Here is a 19,689-nt window from a genome sequence, read left to right as displayed (position 1 = left end):
GATTTCAGAGGTTAGGTCACCCTTCAGTTCCACAATCTAGATATTATAGGTAAGGTCACGCGACAGTTCAACAATCTAGATATTATAGGTAACATCACCCTACAGTTCAACAATCTAGATATTATAGGTAAGGTCACCTGACAGCTCCACAATCTAGATATTATAGGTAAGATCACCCTACAGTTCCACAATCTAGATATTATAGGTAAGGTCACCCTACAGTTCAACAATCTAGATATTATAGGTAAGGTCACCTGACAGCTCAACAATCTAGATATTTTAGGTAAGGTCACCCCACAGTTCCACAACCTAGATATCAGCGGTAAGGTCACCCGACAGTTCCACAACCTAGATATCAGAGGTAAGATCACCCCACAGTTCCACAACCTAGATATTATAGGAAAGGTCACCCAACAGTTCAACAATCTAGATATTATAGGTAAGGTCACCCTACAGCTAAACAGCCTAGATATCAGAGGTAAGATCACCCTACAGTTCAACAGCCTAGATATTATAGGTAAGGTCACCCTACAGCTCCACAACTAGATATCAGAGGTAAGGTCATTCGACAGTTCAACAACTTAGATATTTAAAAGTCACCCGACAGCTCAACAACCTAAATATTATAGGTAAGGTCACCCGACAGCCCCACAACCTAGATATTATAGGTAAGATCACCCCACAGTTCCACAACCTAGATATTATAGGAAAGGTCACCCAACAGTTCAACAATCTAGATATTATAGGTAATATCACCCTACAGCTCAACAACCTAGATATTATAGGTAAGGTCACCCTACAGCTGAACAGCCTAGATATCAGAGGTAAGATCACCCTACAGTTCAACAGCCTAGATATTATAGGTAAGGTCACCCTACAGCTCCACAACTAGATATCAGAGGTAAGGTCATTCGACAGTTCAACAACTTAGATATTTAAAAGTCACCCGACAGCTCAACAACCTAAATATTATAGGTAAGGTCACCCGACAGCCCCACAACCTAGATATTATAGGTAAGATTGTCATACAGCTCAACAATCTAGATATTATAGGTAAGGTCACTTGACAGTTCAACAACTTAGATATTAGAGGTAAGATCACCCCACAGTTCCACAACCTAGATATTATAGGAAAGGTCACCTGACAGCTCCACAACCTAGATATTATAGGTAAGGTCACCATACAGCTCAACAACCTAGATATTATAGGTAAGATCACCCTACAGTTCAACAGCCTAGATGTGATAGATAATGCAATGTATGTTGATTTAGAATGATAAAACTTAAAATTTATCAATGGGAAATTTGATATAAGCATTGTTTATTTACTGATATATCCAAGATTTACAGTTGCAAGCAAGACAAAACTGTTAACGTCACAAAATTGAGACTATAGTTTTACTTTTCTGGCTTCCATACTAAAACCGAACATGGTGTATATAGCTAAATCATGTAGAGGAAATCTCAGCAAACCAATCATTAACTTTAAATATCTTCTAGGATTTAGAATGCAGGGACTGTTTGTTTTTAGTTTCTCATAAAGCAAATATACTATTTCAATTAAACCTTGAGTATAGTTACATTAAGGTATGGATATCTAAACCTATTAAAGAGATGATATGGATATCATTTTATGTATTTTTGAGGTAAAAACATACAATGTAATTGTGCATAATTCTTGTTTTGTCCTCTGTTGTTCAGGTAACCAAGAGACCATTGTGGAGCTACTGAGTTTTTGTAAAACGATCAGCCCACAGAAGGATTCTTCATTTTCTGCCTCTTCCACATCTCCAGCCTGGACACAGCCATCTGTTATGACACAGAGTCCAAATGTCTCTGTACGGACAGATGAGGTAGGTCTAAGTCTGTTGATTTATCATCACACATAACTCCAATGTCTCTGTACAGATAGATGAGGTAGGTCTAAGTCTGTTATTTTATGATCACACAGAGCCCAAATGTTTCTGTACAGATAGATTAGGTAAGTCTAAATCTCCTAATTTATCACACATAGTCCCATTATCTCAGTATAGACAGATTAGTGAGGTCGCAGTCTGCTAATTTGTCATCACATAGTCTCAGTGTTTCTGTATGGACAGATGAGGTAGGTGGAAATCTGCCAATCAGTAAATACCGTTCATTCATCTTCAGTCATCTTCTGTATTGGATATATTGAATAATATTAGTCATGTGATTGGCCTATTCTGCCAGTGTAATGCACCAATCTAATCAAAGTACATAGTGTTATTATAACGTCACATGATTGCCTCGGCCGTGAACAAAAGTCCTGTGTTACTTGAAATTAGCCTGTGTTGTTCATAAACAAAGGAGGTTTTTCAGTTTGATAAATGCAACAGGAAATGGCCACTAATGTTAGATGTGTGTTTGAGATAAAAAGCAATTTATCTTGAAGTATCCAAGGTAACATGGATGTACTGTTGGTATGACTACAGGGGACTAGGCCACACCAGGAAGTGACAGCAGAGTTCCACCGAGTTAGTCTGTTGTTGATCCACTTGGAGGATGTCCGCGGGGTCAAGCATGCACGAAAAGTAGCCACAGCAACAATGTCATCAGCTAAAATACAAGCAACACTTGGTATGTGATTAATGCGAAAGTACTGGTTTTGGTGAAAGTGATGAAAAGAATGTATACTTCATTTAGAATCACTTCAACATTGACCGTCAAATTATGAGAAATATTGTATTTTCTATGTCAAACATAAGTATAATGAAATCGCTGTAACCTCGCTCTTGCAGTAAGCTCAGGAGCTTAAAGGTTTAATTATGATTGGAAGTCAGGATTTAGATGTGAAAAACAGCGTTATTTATTTGGTAATGCTGTAGAACAGCAATAGACATGGATAATGACTAGTGTGTGAGATTTTTTATTTATATATCTTATTTCAAAAGGTTCTGAAATTACCATATTGAACAATTATTGTCTGTTTTTTTTATGTCACATATTGTCTAGATGTTACCAAAAAATTGATGTTTTTTCAAGGAAGCTATGGAACAATGCGTATTTTATTGCATCAATATGCATCTATTTTTCAGAATATTTTGTATCTCTTTTCCCTTCTCAAGCCGCTCCCCCACCACCCCCTGCCTTCCCACCCCCACCTTCTAACCCCCCTCCATCCCTCCCCTAACACCAGTAAATGAAATGAATAATAAAATGGAGTGTTTGTAACATTGCAGGGAAAGACTTGGATTTGTCAGGGTCTCTAGGAGGTTTCCATGTACTGGACATCACACCAGATATACCACAGTACCAACAGGTGTTTAGTGTGGGTTATGACTCCAGTGAGGACAACACAGCCATGTCAGCCTCCTGTTACCAGCCCAGCTTCATGTACAAAACTGCCCATGAATCCATGTTTGATGAAGAAAATGAATCTGATGCAAAAGCTTTGTCCTTTCATTATACTCGTGGCATGCAGAGGTCGAAAACTGTTCAAAACTTTTCTATGGATTTAGATGAAACAAAAGATGAGACAGGAATTGACCAGAATATTTCAAATCTTGAGCTACATGTTGCTTCCATGTCATACATCCACTCTCCTAGAATACTCCATGAAATTTCTTTGTGTTTTTCAGAATTCAAAGAATACATGTCTGTTTTTGCAGAGTCTATAAAAACAGCGGCAGCAGAGGTTGCCATGGAAATAATTTCCAGTAAGTTAGACACATCTGTGATCGGAAGTAAAACTGTGATTGGAGATTTCATGTCTCCAGATGGAAAGAGGATGTCTGGTGCCTGTCTTAACAGGCAGGCTTCTATGAACAAACAACAGTCATTTTCATGTCCAGATTTAGAAGAACAATCATCAGACAATGCTTCGACGAGAGTTTTACTCATGAATATTCAACTAGCATCACCTGTGATAGTGGTTCCTAGATCCTCTAACAATCCACAGGCTTTTGTTGCCCAGCTTGGACAGATTTCCATCAGCAATAGTGATTTATCTACAGAAGAACAGGACGAGGATGAGGTAGCGGGGATCAGTCGCAACAGAATGCTGATGGAAATGCGTGATATGAATCTTTGTTCAGTCGATCTGAAATGTGACCTTCCGACAGACTTGTCTTTGTCACAGTATAGCAAGACATTCATGCATTCATTGGACCAATTTGGTATTACAATAATTCATAATACAACAGTTCAAATGATTGTGGACTATATCCAGCCAGGGCCTGTGAATATTCTTCCTCAGGAAGACACAAGCTCGGCTGGCTGGTGCTTTGGTGAAGAAATGTTCGAGGAGGATGGTAAACGAAAAAATGTAATTTTGGAAGAAGTAAGCAACATCTTGGACATATCGGCTAAAATCGCAACACCGCTTAAAGTGGAATTGTCCAAAGCAGTGTACGAACAGCTCCTTCAGACTATAGATAACATGACTTACAATGTTCACTTAATTAGAGAGCAGAATTCAGGTATTACGGCAGGACCATTTGACAGTTCAAAAACTAGTGAATGTCTTGAATCAGAGATTCCAGACCTGTCTGAAACAACAAATGTACCTACATCTTTCACAAGGTCAATATCACAGCCCCCTGAAAAACCTATGACAAAAAGAGTCCAATTTGAAGTACCTGTGTTTAATGTTGAAATGAAAGGTGATTTTGGTGAAGGGGAGAAAGGGTTAGTAGATTTGAAATTGGATAATTTCCTTTTGAAATATGAGAAAAGTACAAATTATTGTTCCAATGTAAACATTCACTTGGAGTCATTAACTGTTGAAGACTTGCTTGAGAACCCAGACTCGCCACACAGATACCTGATTTTGTCGCGAGCCTTTTCAGCAGACAAGGATGATAAGAAGGATGATCTGAAACAGTTCCTGTCCAGGTCGTGTCCAGACAGCATGATTATAGCTCCTACCCCAATAATGCCCCGTTCGCTTCCATCCAGTTTCCACCAAGAGTTACCTCCCCACACTATGCTATCCCCCTCGATTGAACAAGTCCCGGAGCCCCTTGGAATGTTGAGAAAGTCGAGATCATCTGCTGTTCATGTACCTGTAAAGTAAGTATATGATATAGACACAGCACAGTACAATGACACTTGAAAAAACTAAACACTTTAAACCAATCTTTTTCAGTAATGTTTGATTCACATAGGTGTAAAAAGCTGTACATGATATAAAGCTTAACATCATATATATAGCTAAGAAAAAGGTTACTACAGTATTGAGAATCATATTTAATTTACTAAATCATTATATCTTTTTATGTTGATAATGATAAGTTGTTTTCACAAAATTAGGGCTGGAATCTATATGCTGATCCTTTAACTTTTAAATCAGTCTTCAAAAATGTTGTTTCTGTAAGTACTTGCTACAATTCTGATGAAGCTCGTTGTGACATCAGCATTTACTTCCCAATTGCCAGGGCTGGGCTGTATCCAAAGACCCCACCTCCTTCTCCCATGTTGTCAAGGAAACAGTCAGTATGTGACACCAGGGACGACACCCTAGTACACATTAGTTTACTTCTGGTGGACAAGCACTCTCCAGAGTATGTCTCAAAGTTTGATAAGGTAAGTGTTAATCTTTTCAGTTCAGTATGAAAAAAACAAGGCTAAAGACAAAGGATTAGATTTTGGAAACCTTGGGGTTTTTTTTATCAGTTTTTAATTCTAAAATAAAATTTTGATGTGATGTGTGAATTAATTTTTTCTCATTAACTGTCAAATGTAAACATCATCACCTGTATCATTGTTAAATATCAGTTGTGTATCAGACATAATTTATTTTTTCATGATTTGTCCTCTCAGTATAAAGCTCAAATATTTATTTTCGTTGCCATTCATTTTTTCTGAGTATTTGGTGGGAAATGTCAGGGAAACGTTCAAGGAAAAATAAACACAGAATTGGAAGTTAGAAGATTTGTTTATAGATATATTGTCAGGTAAACAATAGTTTGAAAGATTATGTATGGATATATTGTCAGGTAAACAATAGTTTGAAAGATTATGTATTGATATATTGTCAGGTAAACAATAGTTTGAAAGATTGTGTATTGATATATTGTCAGGTAAACAATAGTTTGAAAGATTATGTATTGATATATTGTCAGGTAAACAATAGTTTGAAAGATTGTGTATTGATATATTGTCAGGTAAACAATAGTTTGAAAGATTATGTATTGATATATTGTCAGGTAAACAATAGTTTAAAAGATTATGTTTTGATATATTGTCAGGTAAACAATAGTTTGAAAGATTATGTATTGATATATTGTCAGGTAAACAATAGTTTAAAAGATTATGTTTTGATATATTGTCAGGTAAACAATAGTTAGAAGAATTGTTTATAGATATATTGTCAGGTAAACAATAGTTTGAAAGATTGTGTATTGATATATTGTCAGGTAAACAATAGTTTGAAAGATTGTGTATTGATATATTGTCAGGTAAACAATAGTTTGAAAGATTATGTATGGATATATTGTCAGGTAAACAATAGTTTGAAAGATTATGTATTGATATATTGTCAGGTAAACAATAGTTTAAAAGATTATGTTTTGATATATTGTCAGGTAAACAATAGTTAGAAGAATTGTTTATAGATATATTGTCAGGTAAACAATAGTTTGAAAGATTATGTATTGATATATTGTCAGGTAAACAATAGTTTAAAAGATTATGTTTTGATATATTGTCAGGTAAACAATAGTTAGAAGAATTGTTTATAGATATATTGTCAGGTAAACAATAGTTTGAAAGATTGTGTATGGATATATTGTCAGGTAAACAATAGTTTGATTGTGTAGAATAGATATATTTTCAAGGAAACAATATTTTATAAGATTGTGTATATGATATATTGTAACATATAAATTTGAATTGATAATTAACAGAAAAAGTTTGTCACTGAGAAGAGGCAATCATAAAGCAACTTATTCTCTAATTGAAGCCCTAAATATTCAATGTCTGACTCCTATAACTCTTCTGTTTACAGACCAACAGATTTGTAGATGTAGACTTCAACTGCTTAGAAGCAAACATAAATCAACAAACCTGGGTTGTTCTTCTCGACTTCCTCGGACTTGGTGCAAAGGTTCATGATGTCAGTATCTCTGAGCCAAGTACTCCCAGTGCAAAAGAGCAAGAAATCAAACCGAGTGAAGGTAAGGGATCAAAAAAGGTAAATCCCAGTAAATGTTTTACGATAACAATGACAATGAAAACTGTAGATATAGCCCTGAAATGACCTTTAAGCCTGACACAGAAATGTCCATTTTCTGCCATATTTGCTTTAATAATTATCTGATAAAATGGGTCTTTAGTTTCTTTCCGTTTGATATCTGCAAAGGCTCACGAAAATTTTAATTTCCTAGAATCTTTCAGAAATCACATGTCAAATCGAAACACATGTAAAATCCTATATATATATATATATATATAACACACAATGTATTTTAAGGTAGTCCATCACTTCAGATTGTAAGGGATAAAACTCAGTTAAATGACTTTTAATGTTAGATCAACTTACACTGCAATAACACATCAAACACATATCACCACATTACTTTTACTACCAGTGTCACGTATAGATGCATTCTTATGAACTACTTATCTAGATTTTGACAGGTTTTGAAATTAAACTGTAGTTTACTGTATACCCTAAGTACAATTCTGAGGATTCTCTTGATTACCCATGTTTAGCTTGCAGTTATCATTTGACTCCAGAGAAATACAGACGTTTCTTACTGTCAATGTGTCTGTCTGACAGTATTGTAATATAACAAAAATTAATCGCTAATTTACACAACTCGATTTTACAACAGTACATCATATTCTGCTTCAAACAGTACAAACAAGGCCTAACCTCAGACCTATTTTTTTCAATGTTCCATTACCAATGCTTTGATTCGTTTCACAAGTTCTATTTAGAATGTGACCTACAGACGTTACTAAAAGAAAACAAAAAGATGCTGTACTTTATTTTTGATAGAATTATGACTTTCTACACTTTGTATGATCAATGCTAATCATCCACATTGACTACTTAGTGGCACAAAGTTTATCAATACTGATATCCCTGTAAAACCTCTGCTGAGTGATAATTGTGTTTCTCTACCATTATTTGATATCAAATTAATTTTGTTTACAAAATTCTCCATCTTGAAGCCTAGTCTTAGGTAAACACACCAAAATGCCAAGGTAAAATGTAATCTCCAAAACAGATATAGGTAGCATGTTATGTCAAATTAAATTAATTAACGGCGCTTGAAAGAGTGGCATCATACAAGGGTCAATTTACATTAATTAACGATTCAAAATCATGAATAGAAGAGCATACATATTCTTACATACCCTTGCTGAGACCTGTTTACCTAGCAGTTTTATGGAAGCTTTGTATTTGTCAGATCAACATTTCAGGAATATGAAACTTTTGTTTTGTTTACAGAAGAAGCAAAAGTGTTTGTGAACTCTGTGATAAATCTGAAGGTGAAGAGCCTGAGTCTTATGTTTAACAAACCTGAGTATGAACTGGCCCGAGCCAACATCTCCGAATGGTCATCTCATATCCAGGCAAGGGAAGGAAACTTCAGTATGTCAGGGCAGCTCGGAAACATCTCCCTCAGGGACTGTTCTCCTCACGGTGCTCTCTACAGGGAGCGTTTCATTACTGTAGGCAAGCAGGCACTTGTGTTTGATTTCTTCAAGTGAGTACTGTAGTCAGATCATGGATTTTTTCTTTTTATCTTGCTTCATATCAGACAGTTTTAAGTTTGGTTCCTAGAGATGTATAGATATTCAGAAATTTCCAGGTTGTTTAAATTTTTTTTACTTAACATATACTTAACATCTTTGTTACCTTATTCGGATCTTTATTGGTGTTAAAAGTTTGATATCTTATACCAATGAGGTTACACATTTCACTCTTTTCCAACAGGTATGGCTTACCTGACCCAAACCTGGAGAGAGATGAAGACATCTCACTAAAACTTCGCATGGCATCAGTGCGGTACACACATACCAACCACTTCCAGATGGAATTTGTGGCCTTCATACAGAACTTCTTACAGCTGCAGGATATCCTCGGACAAATGAGGGCAGCATCAGCTGGTAAAAAGGTACCAACATATAAATTATTTCTGGTCCTGATTTTGGATGTTTTGCCTATTGTATTTGTTACTTCTGACTTAGAAATAGCATTGATTTATAACCTACTAACAGCCATTATATGGAATAGGCTTTGTACCATACATGAGCTTACTGCAGGATAATTATGGTACTTGATTTGAGTTACATTAATTAATGATTAATAGTAGATATGAAAGTAGATACTAGACTTTATGTAATCCTATTGTGATTGAATATAAATACAGATACTTTAAGATTTAGGATATGAGTAATATATATAGAATCAGACATGAATAGATTTGCGAAGTTGGTCCAGCAATGAGTTGTATTTTTTATTTGTCTAGGTAGCAGAAAAGGCCAGTCGTGGTGCTCGCATCACTTTGGATATCGAAGCTAACGCACCAATCATCCTCATTCCCCATAGCTCTAAGTCCACTGACATCCTTGTCATGAATCTTGGAAATCTCACAGTGAGAAACAGCTTTGTGTACGATGGTGACGAAGGAACAATACTATCAGGGACTGTCAAGAGAGAACAGAACATTCCAACAACGACACATCCAAACCCACAGCCTGCAACTACATCAAAGTCTGCTACAACTGCATCTACTCCCAGCAGTGAGTCGTCTCCTTCAGAGACCCATGTCATGACTCAGAGTTTGTTTGATGAATTTAACCCTCCACAGCCAAGCATGCTTGACCCTATGACAGCTGGTGTTTATGGAAGCCTTGGTGGGGATGTTACGGAAGAAACAGTGCAGAGTGGTCCCAGCTCCTTAGAATCTTATGATCCCACAGACCTTTCTCCTCCAGATTCTTCACCAGATATAACACCAGAAGACTCTAGCGTAGACATGTTCTCACCTTCATCTAGTGTTAACATTACCTCTCCAGTAATGATGATGGACAATCCATTCACCAGAAGCTTGGGGTTAAATCTGGAAAACACAATTAATGTTGAATCTGCTAGTAGCTGTACAGAGCTGACATCTGCCGAGTATCTGACACCAGCTTGTAGTAGCGGAGGAGACTTCCTGGATAGTCCACGTCACAACTGTTTGTTAGACGTACTGGCTGTGGAGCTGGCAGACATGGATCTGTTTTCTGCTGAGAGGGTGGAGAAAGCTTCATACAACCAGATGGATCAGAATCAAGATCTGGAATTCACAGATTGTGTGATCAAGCGCCAGGTAAATTATAACTACTTAGGAAGAATTAAAGAAATCTTAAACAAGGTTTTTTATTATGTTAATAGATATTCAGTTTGTTTCTTACTTTATTGTAGCATTAACTGCTTACAGAAAAATAAAATCATATCTATATTCTTTTCAGTTCTTACTTAGTATGTTTCTATGAACATTGTTGGGTTTACAGTGAAATCATAGTTTTTGTGAGGATTTTCTTCATTAATCTGTTTGTATATCCACAATTTATCAAACTTTTAAGCTTTCATCTCTCAACACTATTTCAATTTTAATTATAATGGATAGCAACCACCAAAATTTAAAACCCACCCATGTTTCTGACAAATCATATGATATACTGAGCCAGGAGAATGAAATTTTAATGTTCAAATTCAACAACTGCAAATAGATCTCAGGTATTGTAAAGACAATTTTTGAAGGTTTTTTTTCACAGAATGCCTGTTTTATGGATACAGATAGCTCAATAAATTTACTTACCCTGATTTCAACAGTTTGTGAACGCATGAATTGGTGGATAAAGAGTACCCATGACATCCATGAAACTAAATCCCCCACAAAATTAATAATTTCACTGGAGTTGATAATGTTGTGTATTTGTTCATATAAAATATGCTTGCTTCTATAGGGGGCTAGGGCTCTAAAAGAGAAGATTCTCCTGAAGCTACACATAGAGAGGAACTTGGAAAATCTTGTGAGTCACTCAGCACCAGACTGGCAGATCCAGGGAGCTCTATCCTCGGTCCACTGTTCTCTGGATCTGGTTCAGTATAAACTTATCCGTGGAATTCTTGAACACAATCTCGGTGAGAAGCTGGAGGAATTCAAACGACCAATGATGTCACACCTACAAGACCCAAAGATTGAGGTAGGTTCATACTTTTAGTATTACTGTGGTTCTTGTCACATATAAATGAGAGTTGTATATCCTGTCATATTCCAAGACTTTAAAAGCAATGATGTTTTCAATCTCACTAAAAGACACAGCTTTCTTCACCTGTCTTTTGAACAAGTATCAAACATATATAAAATCTCCAACATGTAAATTCTTTTGGTGTTGAAGTAGAAACATGAAAATGCCCTAATTAGTGAAAGGGTATTTGCTTGCAAATAACTTTTGTGAATTGAAACAATGAAAGGAAATGCTGCTAATTAAAATAAATATGGGTTCCAAAATGTGTAGTACATTATACTAGTAGTCTATTTCACTATAATAAATTGATGTAAATTTCTTGCATCGCAGAAATTTCTAAATTAGTATACTAAATACAAAAGAAAACTATTTTAGTTACAATGTTAAAGAACAAACATAGAGAGAAACATGGAGACAAAGTGTGGAGTGAAGAGGACTTGTGACCTACTGAATTTGTTGTCTCCTGAGGCTTATTACAGGATACACTGAGATATCAACATCTTACTGCAGCTGTAGGTCTGTTTCACTTTGTATTTCAGACTGTGCTGAGTGGTAAAGTCTGGAAGGGAATGTCAATGACGATTGACTTAAACAATGTGACTTTAGAGTTGCTGATGTGTCATAGTGGACAGGGGCCAGACTGTCCAGAGTCCTCTGTAGCCAGACTGGATTTTATCTCGTCCACTTTCTCCTTCGATAGTTACTCTGACCAATCTAAGGATGTAGACTTGGTGTCCCATGAAATTGTTGCCTATGACACCAGATATCGGGGTATGGGAATTAAACATAATTATTTCTGTGATAATTCTATTTTAGTCAAATTATGGAAATATGTCAAACTTGTGTAATTGTAAATTTATTTATTTCATTAGAAATCTTATTTGGTGAATAGACATAGAGTAACCTAGGCCCAATTTCAGTTCACAATTTTGGAACTTAATTTTTTTTAGCATGAAAAGTTCAAGTATCATTTCATATTTTAGGATGAGAATGTGACTTTTTTTTTACTTGACAAGAAGTACATAACTTAATGATTTTTCAGTTATTTCAGTTATTGTTTACTAATTTCAGAATAGATATGTGGTGCATAAGATCAAGTGACATCACTGAATAAATAATCATTATGTTTCTTTCAAGATGCCCCTGCCAATGTGCGGCCCAATGTGTTTGAGAAAATCCTGCAGAATGGCCAGAAACCTGGAAGTACCAGCACTAGCCTCCAGATGGAGCTCCACTACCGTGCGACAAAGGAATCCAATCACTTTATGGTCTTACTTCACAACATGAAACTGATGTGTGTTTTTGATTGGTTCTTATCATTACAGGAGTTTCTACTCACCAAACCTGAAGATCCTTTTGCTGCAGGTATAATAGATTTTATACACTTTTATATGACTGGTCATTTTCACAAGGATGATTTTTTCATTATTTTATTAGGCATTAACTTAAGTGTTGACAGAAATTCATCCATGAATAAATTAAACATGTGGAAAATAAATCTATGATATGAAGTGTTACTGAAGTAGTCAACTCAACCGTTGCCTATTATTTAAGGATATCTTTAAGTTTACAGTAGCTGTTGTTTGTAACACGTAAAATTGTATGTGATACAGATTATTTGTTACATGGTACTCGATACTCAATTTAATAAACATCAGTCATTGTCAAATCTTTTTCAGTCACCCTCGTAATTGTCTGCTAAATCAGCAGTTACATAATTGAAATATGTTATTGGGAGCTATGACTGCAAAAATTAGATATCCTCCTATGTTCAGATAAAAAAAATTTGAGGTCAGAATTAAATATTCTCCTTAAAATAAAAAATGCTAAATTTTTACCAGTTGTACAGTATATTAGTGTCACAATTTGCCTGGTACTCGACCAACCTATACCTTTAATTATTCTATAGAACAGCCAGCAAGTGTTATTTTATTGTTCTGTTATTAACCCTGATGACACCGAGTCAGAGGTACTGACAAACCTGAGGCTAAAGAGTCTTCTCGAGTATAGATTTCTCTGTCCTATCCTAAAGCTAGGGAAAAATAACATTTTTCACATAAGTAAAAGGACTATGTGAATTACTCTTCAGAGCGAGAAGCATGTGAGGTGGAGAGACAGAACTCCTCTGGAGCTTCAGAGGAAAGTCAGCTATCAGACTCGATGTCCACTGGATCCCGTGCCTACAGTCCCCTAACAGTCTCCCAAGGCATTATGACCAAGCGTGGACCAATAGTGGAACAGGTATATATTATAAATAGACAGTGTATATCAATAAGTTATAAATGTGAAATTGAATTTGATGTGAAATAAGTTTTCTAAACTTGGATTGGAATTTGTTCTTTCCCAGCATTGTTCCCACGAGGTGAGCTGAAGAGATAAGCGAAGTTTGAAATTCTGCTTTGACTCGAATATTAGAATCTTACAATGATATTCTGGTGATTAGGTAGAGCTGTTTATGTTATCTGTAATATAATAATGATCTGTTACAGCTGGAGGTCCCTTTTGAGTTTAAACTCAATGTAACAGATACTCAATTTGTAGTGGTGGAGGACAGTACTTCCTGGGATACTAATGCTGTCATACTGAAGGTAAGGACTACTCTCAAAAGAAAATATTCAGCCTTTTGGCTGATTTTGAACTTTTCTCAGTTTTCAAAAAATCGTACCAACTTTCAATTTTTCCTGAGAAAGGATTGAAAAAATCCCAAATTTAGCAATTTTGCCTATAAGCCAATTTTTTTCTCATACAATAATAAATCTGTGGAAATTGTTTGATGTGGATTAAAGCAATGAGTTTGAATGATGGCAGTCTGAGGCTGATTAATCTAATAAACACTTACATTTTTTAATTTGAAAAAGGTGAGACAATGAGTAGCAAGCATTGTCTAATTTACTTAATACAAGTTAAGTATACATAGTACTGAAGATGTCTGACATTAGCATGATCATGAAGATTCATTTTGTAACATTTGAGTTGTCTAACACATTCATGCATTTGGTGTCAGAGTACAGCGGTGCTGAGTTTCCGTCCCAAGGCCAAGGACAAGCTGATGTCGTGCAGCCTACAGAGTATTGAGGTGTTCTCCTGCTCCTTGGTGAATGAAGAGGAAACTGCTTTGTCCATCATTGACCCTCTCACTATTACTATAGACCTCAATGCCAATCCCCTTCCAGAGCCAAAACCCAGCTCTCCTGGAGGAATACAGGATGCAGCCCCACCCCCGGACCGTGCTCTAGTGCTTGAGGTAAAGTTCCTGAGGAGCTTAGCAGAAATTAGTGAGATTTCAAGTTAGAAGAAATATTTTAAACTGCCATGTTTTGTTAATTCAGCAACAAAAAAATTTAAAAGTAGTTGTACCATTATCATCTCATTGTGGTCTAAGTAATATTTTTTCTCTTACCCCTGACAAGTTTGTCAACACTTCTTCAATGAGATATGAGATGTATATGAAGCTAATTTATAATTATTTTAAGGTGGGTATTACCTAACACCCATGGTTTTATGCAAAGGAAAATGTGCAGTATATGAAACATATAACATTCCTTAGTGTTGGAGGTTCCCTTTTGTGATAATTGTGTATTCTTGCTAAACAGTATGTAACCTCTGTGTAAATTACTTTCACAGGTTTCTTTCAACGCAATGAATATCCGATTGTCCTACCACGATATGAAGATGTTTCTGGCAATATTGAACTCCTTGCCCAAACAAGCACTTCAGGCCAAGAACAGGGATTCACAGAAGACTCCCAATCAATACCCCAGTAGGTTACCCTTTGTTACAGATATACTTTGAATGTTAAATAACTTTTGTGTAATATCAGTTAATTTCTTTCTTGTTTTACGTATTTTGCAATTTTCAAGAGAATAGGTCAGTAGGTGTTGTCAGACATCAGGGCACAATGTTAAAGGTCCGTTTTCTGATAAAACAAAATGTCCACCAAGGAAAGGCTTCTGATCAATAAGAATATAAATGTCCAATTTTGATGAAAATTGGTGTAGGCGTTGTCTGACATTACAAACACAATAGCAACATCTGTTTTTGTGATTGGACAAAATGACTGCCCTAGAGAGGCAACTAACGTGGGGGGGAATTTCAATATTCTTGGATTTTGATGGAATTTGGTATGTAGATTTCTTATAACACTTCAGTTACCAAATTGGATAAAAGGCTTTCATGTTGTCTGATTTCGATTTTCTTCAGACTGTTAGGGCGTTTGGAAGACTTATGTAATGTGCCCACTTACAGTTAGAACTTGTTTTAATTGAACTGTATTATTCAGTGGATATATTTGTGTTAATCAGAACACCAGATTCAGAAGCTACAGGAACTTGGGTTTAGTAAGGAGGACTGTCAGCAAGCCTGGTCAGCTGTAGATGGAGAAATGAAAGAAGCAGCTGTGTGGTTAAGAAAGCACTGTACACCCATCCCTCCCCCGCCCCCAGGGCAGCAGAGTCTAGACCTCACAGGTGTAAAGGTAGGTATACCATCCAGCCCTCCCCTACCCTGAGGCAATAGAGTGTAGACCTTACAGGTGTCAACATGTATGCACCACCTATCCATGCTCTACCCCACAGGGTAACAGAATCTAGACCTTACATGGGTCAAATAGGTGTACCACCCCTTCCCAGGGCAGAGGTAATGGGTAGTATACAAGTCTAGACCTCACAGTCGTTAAGGTAAGTAATCCACCCATCCATGCTCCTTTCCCAGTACAACAAAGGTGTCAAGGCCCCAGGTAATTATTGACCCTGTATCATTACACACAAAGTTGCCTCTGATGATTATATAAAAGGGTTATATAGTGTAACAAATTTTCATCCTCCATGTTTATGGATGAAATGGGCAAAAATTCCAAGTATACAGTACACAGCAGAATCAGAACCAACAGATGTGGACCTCTTAGTAGTAGACAGTTCAGCTGTAGTGCTTTCTACAGTAAACATGAAAATTTATATGTTTCGGAAATTTATATTAAATACCTGGAAGTCATTTGGCAGTGTAAATTCACCAAAGCACATGATTTTGTGATGTGTGTCATAAAAATCAAAGTGTTATTAGATATGCAAAGGATGATCGATTGCAAAAGTAATTTCTGCATTTACAGGTTGCCTATTGAGTTCACAAAATTCACCTCCGCAGAAATAACCATGTTAACAGTTTCCTCAAATACCGGTATGTGCATGTTCATTTTACATTTACATTTGTTGTCTGTTTCAGCTTAATGCCAATTGTTTCTGTCTCTGCTTCATCGACGACTGCCGGGACTCGGATGTACCACTGGGTGAAATAGCGTTAAGTTCAATCAACTTCCATCAGAAGCTTGGTCAAGTCCATGAGGGGACAGCGTCTTTCACACTGACTGGTGATTTCTACAATCGGGCCTTGTCAGGCTGGGAACCCTTCCTAGAACAGTGGAGGTACGGTCATGATAAAAGACTTGTGAACCTGTATCAATCGTTTCCATAGTCTCAGATCTACTTCACTTAATTTAACTTTATCATTGAAATTATAATACATGTAGGATCTTGCATGCCATTGTCAATTTATGGTGCAATGTCATTGTCTGCTTCATGACATCACAATCAACTTCGGACTTGTCCAGCCAAGGAATAACCCTCTAGGGTACTGTACATCACTTTATTTAGCAAACTCTGCAGACGTATTCATGAATACATGATTTCACAAACACTGATGTAGAAATGACTTTGAATTTGTAAGTAATGAGTTATTAGAGACATGGACTCAGAAAAGCTTCTTATCAGCAACTGATGGTTTCAAAATGGCCACCATCACTTAGGAGAGTCATGTAACTATACCTGAAAAGTGATTCAGTCCTGTGATACTGTGAACTATATCTATTGAGTACAGGCTAGTATGTAGACAAAATAACAAACCTGAATGCTCCAGATGTCTTTATGTTTGGAGAGTAAGTTGAGATGACAAGACTTCAATAGGCCAGACACGTTTGTGCTTTGTTTAATGTTACCAGTGTGTTTATATTAGTTATACAGTAGTCATCCCGGCAGTAACATCTGATAAGTTTCCTATGATTTATTTTATAATTCAGTAACATAGATAGTTTTTATGTTGTAATGTTTAGCACCTTTCCAAAACAAAACTGGACTCTGGGATTGATATATGTCTAGCAGATTTGTTTGTAATAATATTATAAGGTATAATATTGATTCTACAGAAGTGTATGTGAAAGCTAGTTAGAATAACAAGGATGTTCTCAAGAGTGTCATAATAATAACGAGATATTTGAATTTACAATTTGCTCTCCTTACATATAAATGCAAAAATAAATCCCACATGAAACATAAGTAATTTACAGTATATTGCACTAGAGACATATATACAAACATTTTATATTCATTGGATAACAGGTGAATAATGTGATAATAAGGCATAAATACATTCATGATGTTTTAAATTAATCTTTTATGTTAATTTTCAATATATTTGAATACTAGTATTGTAATTTATATGTAATCCTCTGCAAATATATATTACCAAGTACACAACATTCGTGTATTGTGTAAATAGGTACATGTATTTACAAATACTTGACTTTGCCTCTAAAGGGGATGAAAACTATTGTATGGTACCTTTTTCCTTTTTCCTCCAGATAAATTTTTATACTGCAGTAATAAGTATCACTCATATGTTGTGTTTAACAGGTGTCATTTGGAGTGGAAGAAATATGTGAAAAACTATGAAGAAACAACACATTTCCAGATTAACGGTAGGTACTGCTTATCAATGTCAAACCTTGCAATCTAATTGTAAAAATCATTTTCTTCAATTTTGTAAGAGATGCCATATATAATGTTTGGATATCATGCCAAATGTTCCATGTACATGAGATTAATTGTAAATTGATCGTGAATTCTAACCCTTGCAGCCCAAGATATGCTGAACATCAACATCACTAGTGCCTTATTGGAACAGTACAGAAAAACCAAAGTCACATGGACAGAAGATTACTATAAACACATGTGAGTGGTACAAAATGCAAAAGATCCGGCCATGTTCATTGAAAGTTTGTTGAATACCTAAGTCAGTTATTGCAGTAAATTTTATTGTCTTTAAATTTCAGAAAATATTGATGCTATGTTTCATTATTTATGTTTAGGTAAACTGCTTCTTTGTTTTTGAGGTGTCAGAAGAGCATTGACCTATGTAACCTCAGATGAAGATCTGAGGTGCATGGGTCGATAGTCCCTATCAGTGGCAGAGTGGCAGTTTATGTTTCTCAGAAAGCTGCAAAGCAGACTGATCTGTGCAGTTGTGGTTTCGTCCTTTGGGAAAATGCTTTACCCTAACTGCTCTGAATGGCATGTGATGGGCCTCTTGTATGTTGATCAGTGGGATAGCCACCTGTTAATTGCATGGAAATCCTGCCTTGAAATGATCCTGGCTGTTCACAGGGTTATAAACCCAGAAAACAAACATCTTTCTTGTTGTTAATTTTATAAGTTAATTTAGATTCTTGCTGATATCGATAGATCCTAGAGCAAAAAGAAACATGAAAGTAATATTTCTTGGCAACTCCATACAGTTAATATAAAGAAGTATCTCCAGATAAATGGTTTTTGTTGTGGATTACAGGCCAACCAACATCTCACAGTCAAACGAATCGCCACAGGAACCTGTTTCCACAGCTAGTCAGAGGCGCCGAATACCATTTGTGCCTTTCCTCATCCACAACCAGACTGGCTGTCCTCTGTGGTTTCATACTGTCACGACAAACCCATCTAAGTAAGTCAACAAGTTACCACAGGGTACAGTGGCTATACCTCAGCATTTGTGTGATTAATGCTAGATAGGATACATGTGTATCCTGTTTCTTCACATGTTACATTGAAAAAAATAATGACACATCTCAGAACAACTACTGAATCGAAAATAATGAAATTTTCATGCTCAAATCACATGTCATTCTTTAAGGCATTGTATGACAGAAAAATATTTTAGATAGATATTTACTTAATATCATTAGAAATGATAAAAAAAATTATTCTCGGGGTTTCCTATATAAAGAACATATATTCAAGACATACTTAATATCTTTATAAAGGATTTCCATATGAAATAAAATCTGTTTCCTGATGATATCTACCGGTATATATTTAAGAATAGTTAGTAAACAATGTTTTTTTTATCAGAATAACCCGCCTGACTGGGCCTAATGAGGGACATCTGTCTGGCAGTGCTTATATCAATGCCTCCAAGTGGACAAAAGTCAAGCCAGGCCAACAGATGTCATTTGTATTTCACAGGAAGGAGAAAATCAGACATAAGGTTTGAGTTTTGAGTTATAGTATTAACAAAGGTCAGACAGGGCCAGCAGATGTTTTTATTTCACAGAGGGAAAATTTCAGGCATAAGGTTTAAAGTTCTGAGTTATATGCACAAGGTTAATGACAAGTCCCTATAGCTTTGTATCCATTGCTTAAGCCAGCGTAAGTTTTT

General features: G+C 36.0%; 1 protein-coding gene across 1 annotated transcript in view; it reads left to right on the top strand.

The window, feature by feature from the left end:
* The window catches only part of LOC132564461 (intermembrane lipid transfer protein VPS13D-like), a 59,796-nt gene that overhangs the window by 15,430 nt on the left and 24,677 nt on the right, over nucleotides 1-19,689 (top strand). The window contains exons 27-47 of the mRNA XM_060229114.1: nucleotides 1,702-1,853; nucleotides 2,454-2,598; nucleotides 3,201-5,031; nucleotides 5,397-5,544; nucleotides 6,968-7,136; nucleotides 8,420-8,678; nucleotides 8,909-9,089; nucleotides 9,444-10,289; nucleotides 10,930-11,169; nucleotides 11,754-11,985; nucleotides 12,352-12,579; nucleotides 13,304-13,455; nucleotides 13,704-13,802; nucleotides 14,219-14,458; nucleotides 14,839-14,974; nucleotides 15,516-15,688; nucleotides 16,432-16,631; nucleotides 17,895-17,959; nucleotides 18,119-18,212; nucleotides 18,826-18,975; nucleotides 19,383-19,518. Of these exons, the coding sequence (XP_060085097.1) occupies nucleotides 1,702-1,853; nucleotides 2,454-2,598; nucleotides 3,201-5,031; nucleotides 5,397-5,544; nucleotides 6,968-7,136; nucleotides 8,420-8,678; nucleotides 8,909-9,089; nucleotides 9,444-10,289; nucleotides 10,930-11,169; nucleotides 11,754-11,985; nucleotides 12,352-12,579; nucleotides 13,304-13,455; nucleotides 13,704-13,802; nucleotides 14,219-14,458; nucleotides 14,839-14,974; nucleotides 15,516-15,688; nucleotides 16,432-16,631; nucleotides 17,895-17,959; nucleotides 18,119-18,212; nucleotides 18,826-18,975; nucleotides 19,383-19,518 (5,876 nt within the window). The remainder of the gene's footprint in view (nucleotides 1-1,701; nucleotides 1,854-2,453; nucleotides 2,599-3,200; nucleotides 5,032-5,396; nucleotides 5,545-6,967; nucleotides 7,137-8,419; nucleotides 8,679-8,908; nucleotides 9,090-9,443; nucleotides 10,290-10,929; nucleotides 11,170-11,753; nucleotides 11,986-12,351; nucleotides 12,580-13,303; nucleotides 13,456-13,703; nucleotides 13,803-14,218; nucleotides 14,459-14,838; nucleotides 14,975-15,515; nucleotides 15,689-16,431; nucleotides 16,632-17,894; nucleotides 17,960-18,118; nucleotides 18,213-18,825; nucleotides 18,976-19,382; nucleotides 19,519-19,689) is intronic.

Source organism: Ylistrum balloti, unplaced genomic scaffold (assembly GCF_031769215.1).
Source record: "Ylistrum balloti isolate Yb309-2 unplaced genomic scaffold, AGI_CSIRO_Ybal_v1 Utg372288, whole genome shotgun sequence".
Taxonomy (NCBI): domain Eukaryota; kingdom Metazoa; phylum Mollusca; class Bivalvia; order Pectinida; family Pectinidae; genus Ylistrum; species Ylistrum balloti.
This window is presented reverse-complemented; position numbering and strand designations above follow the sequence as displayed.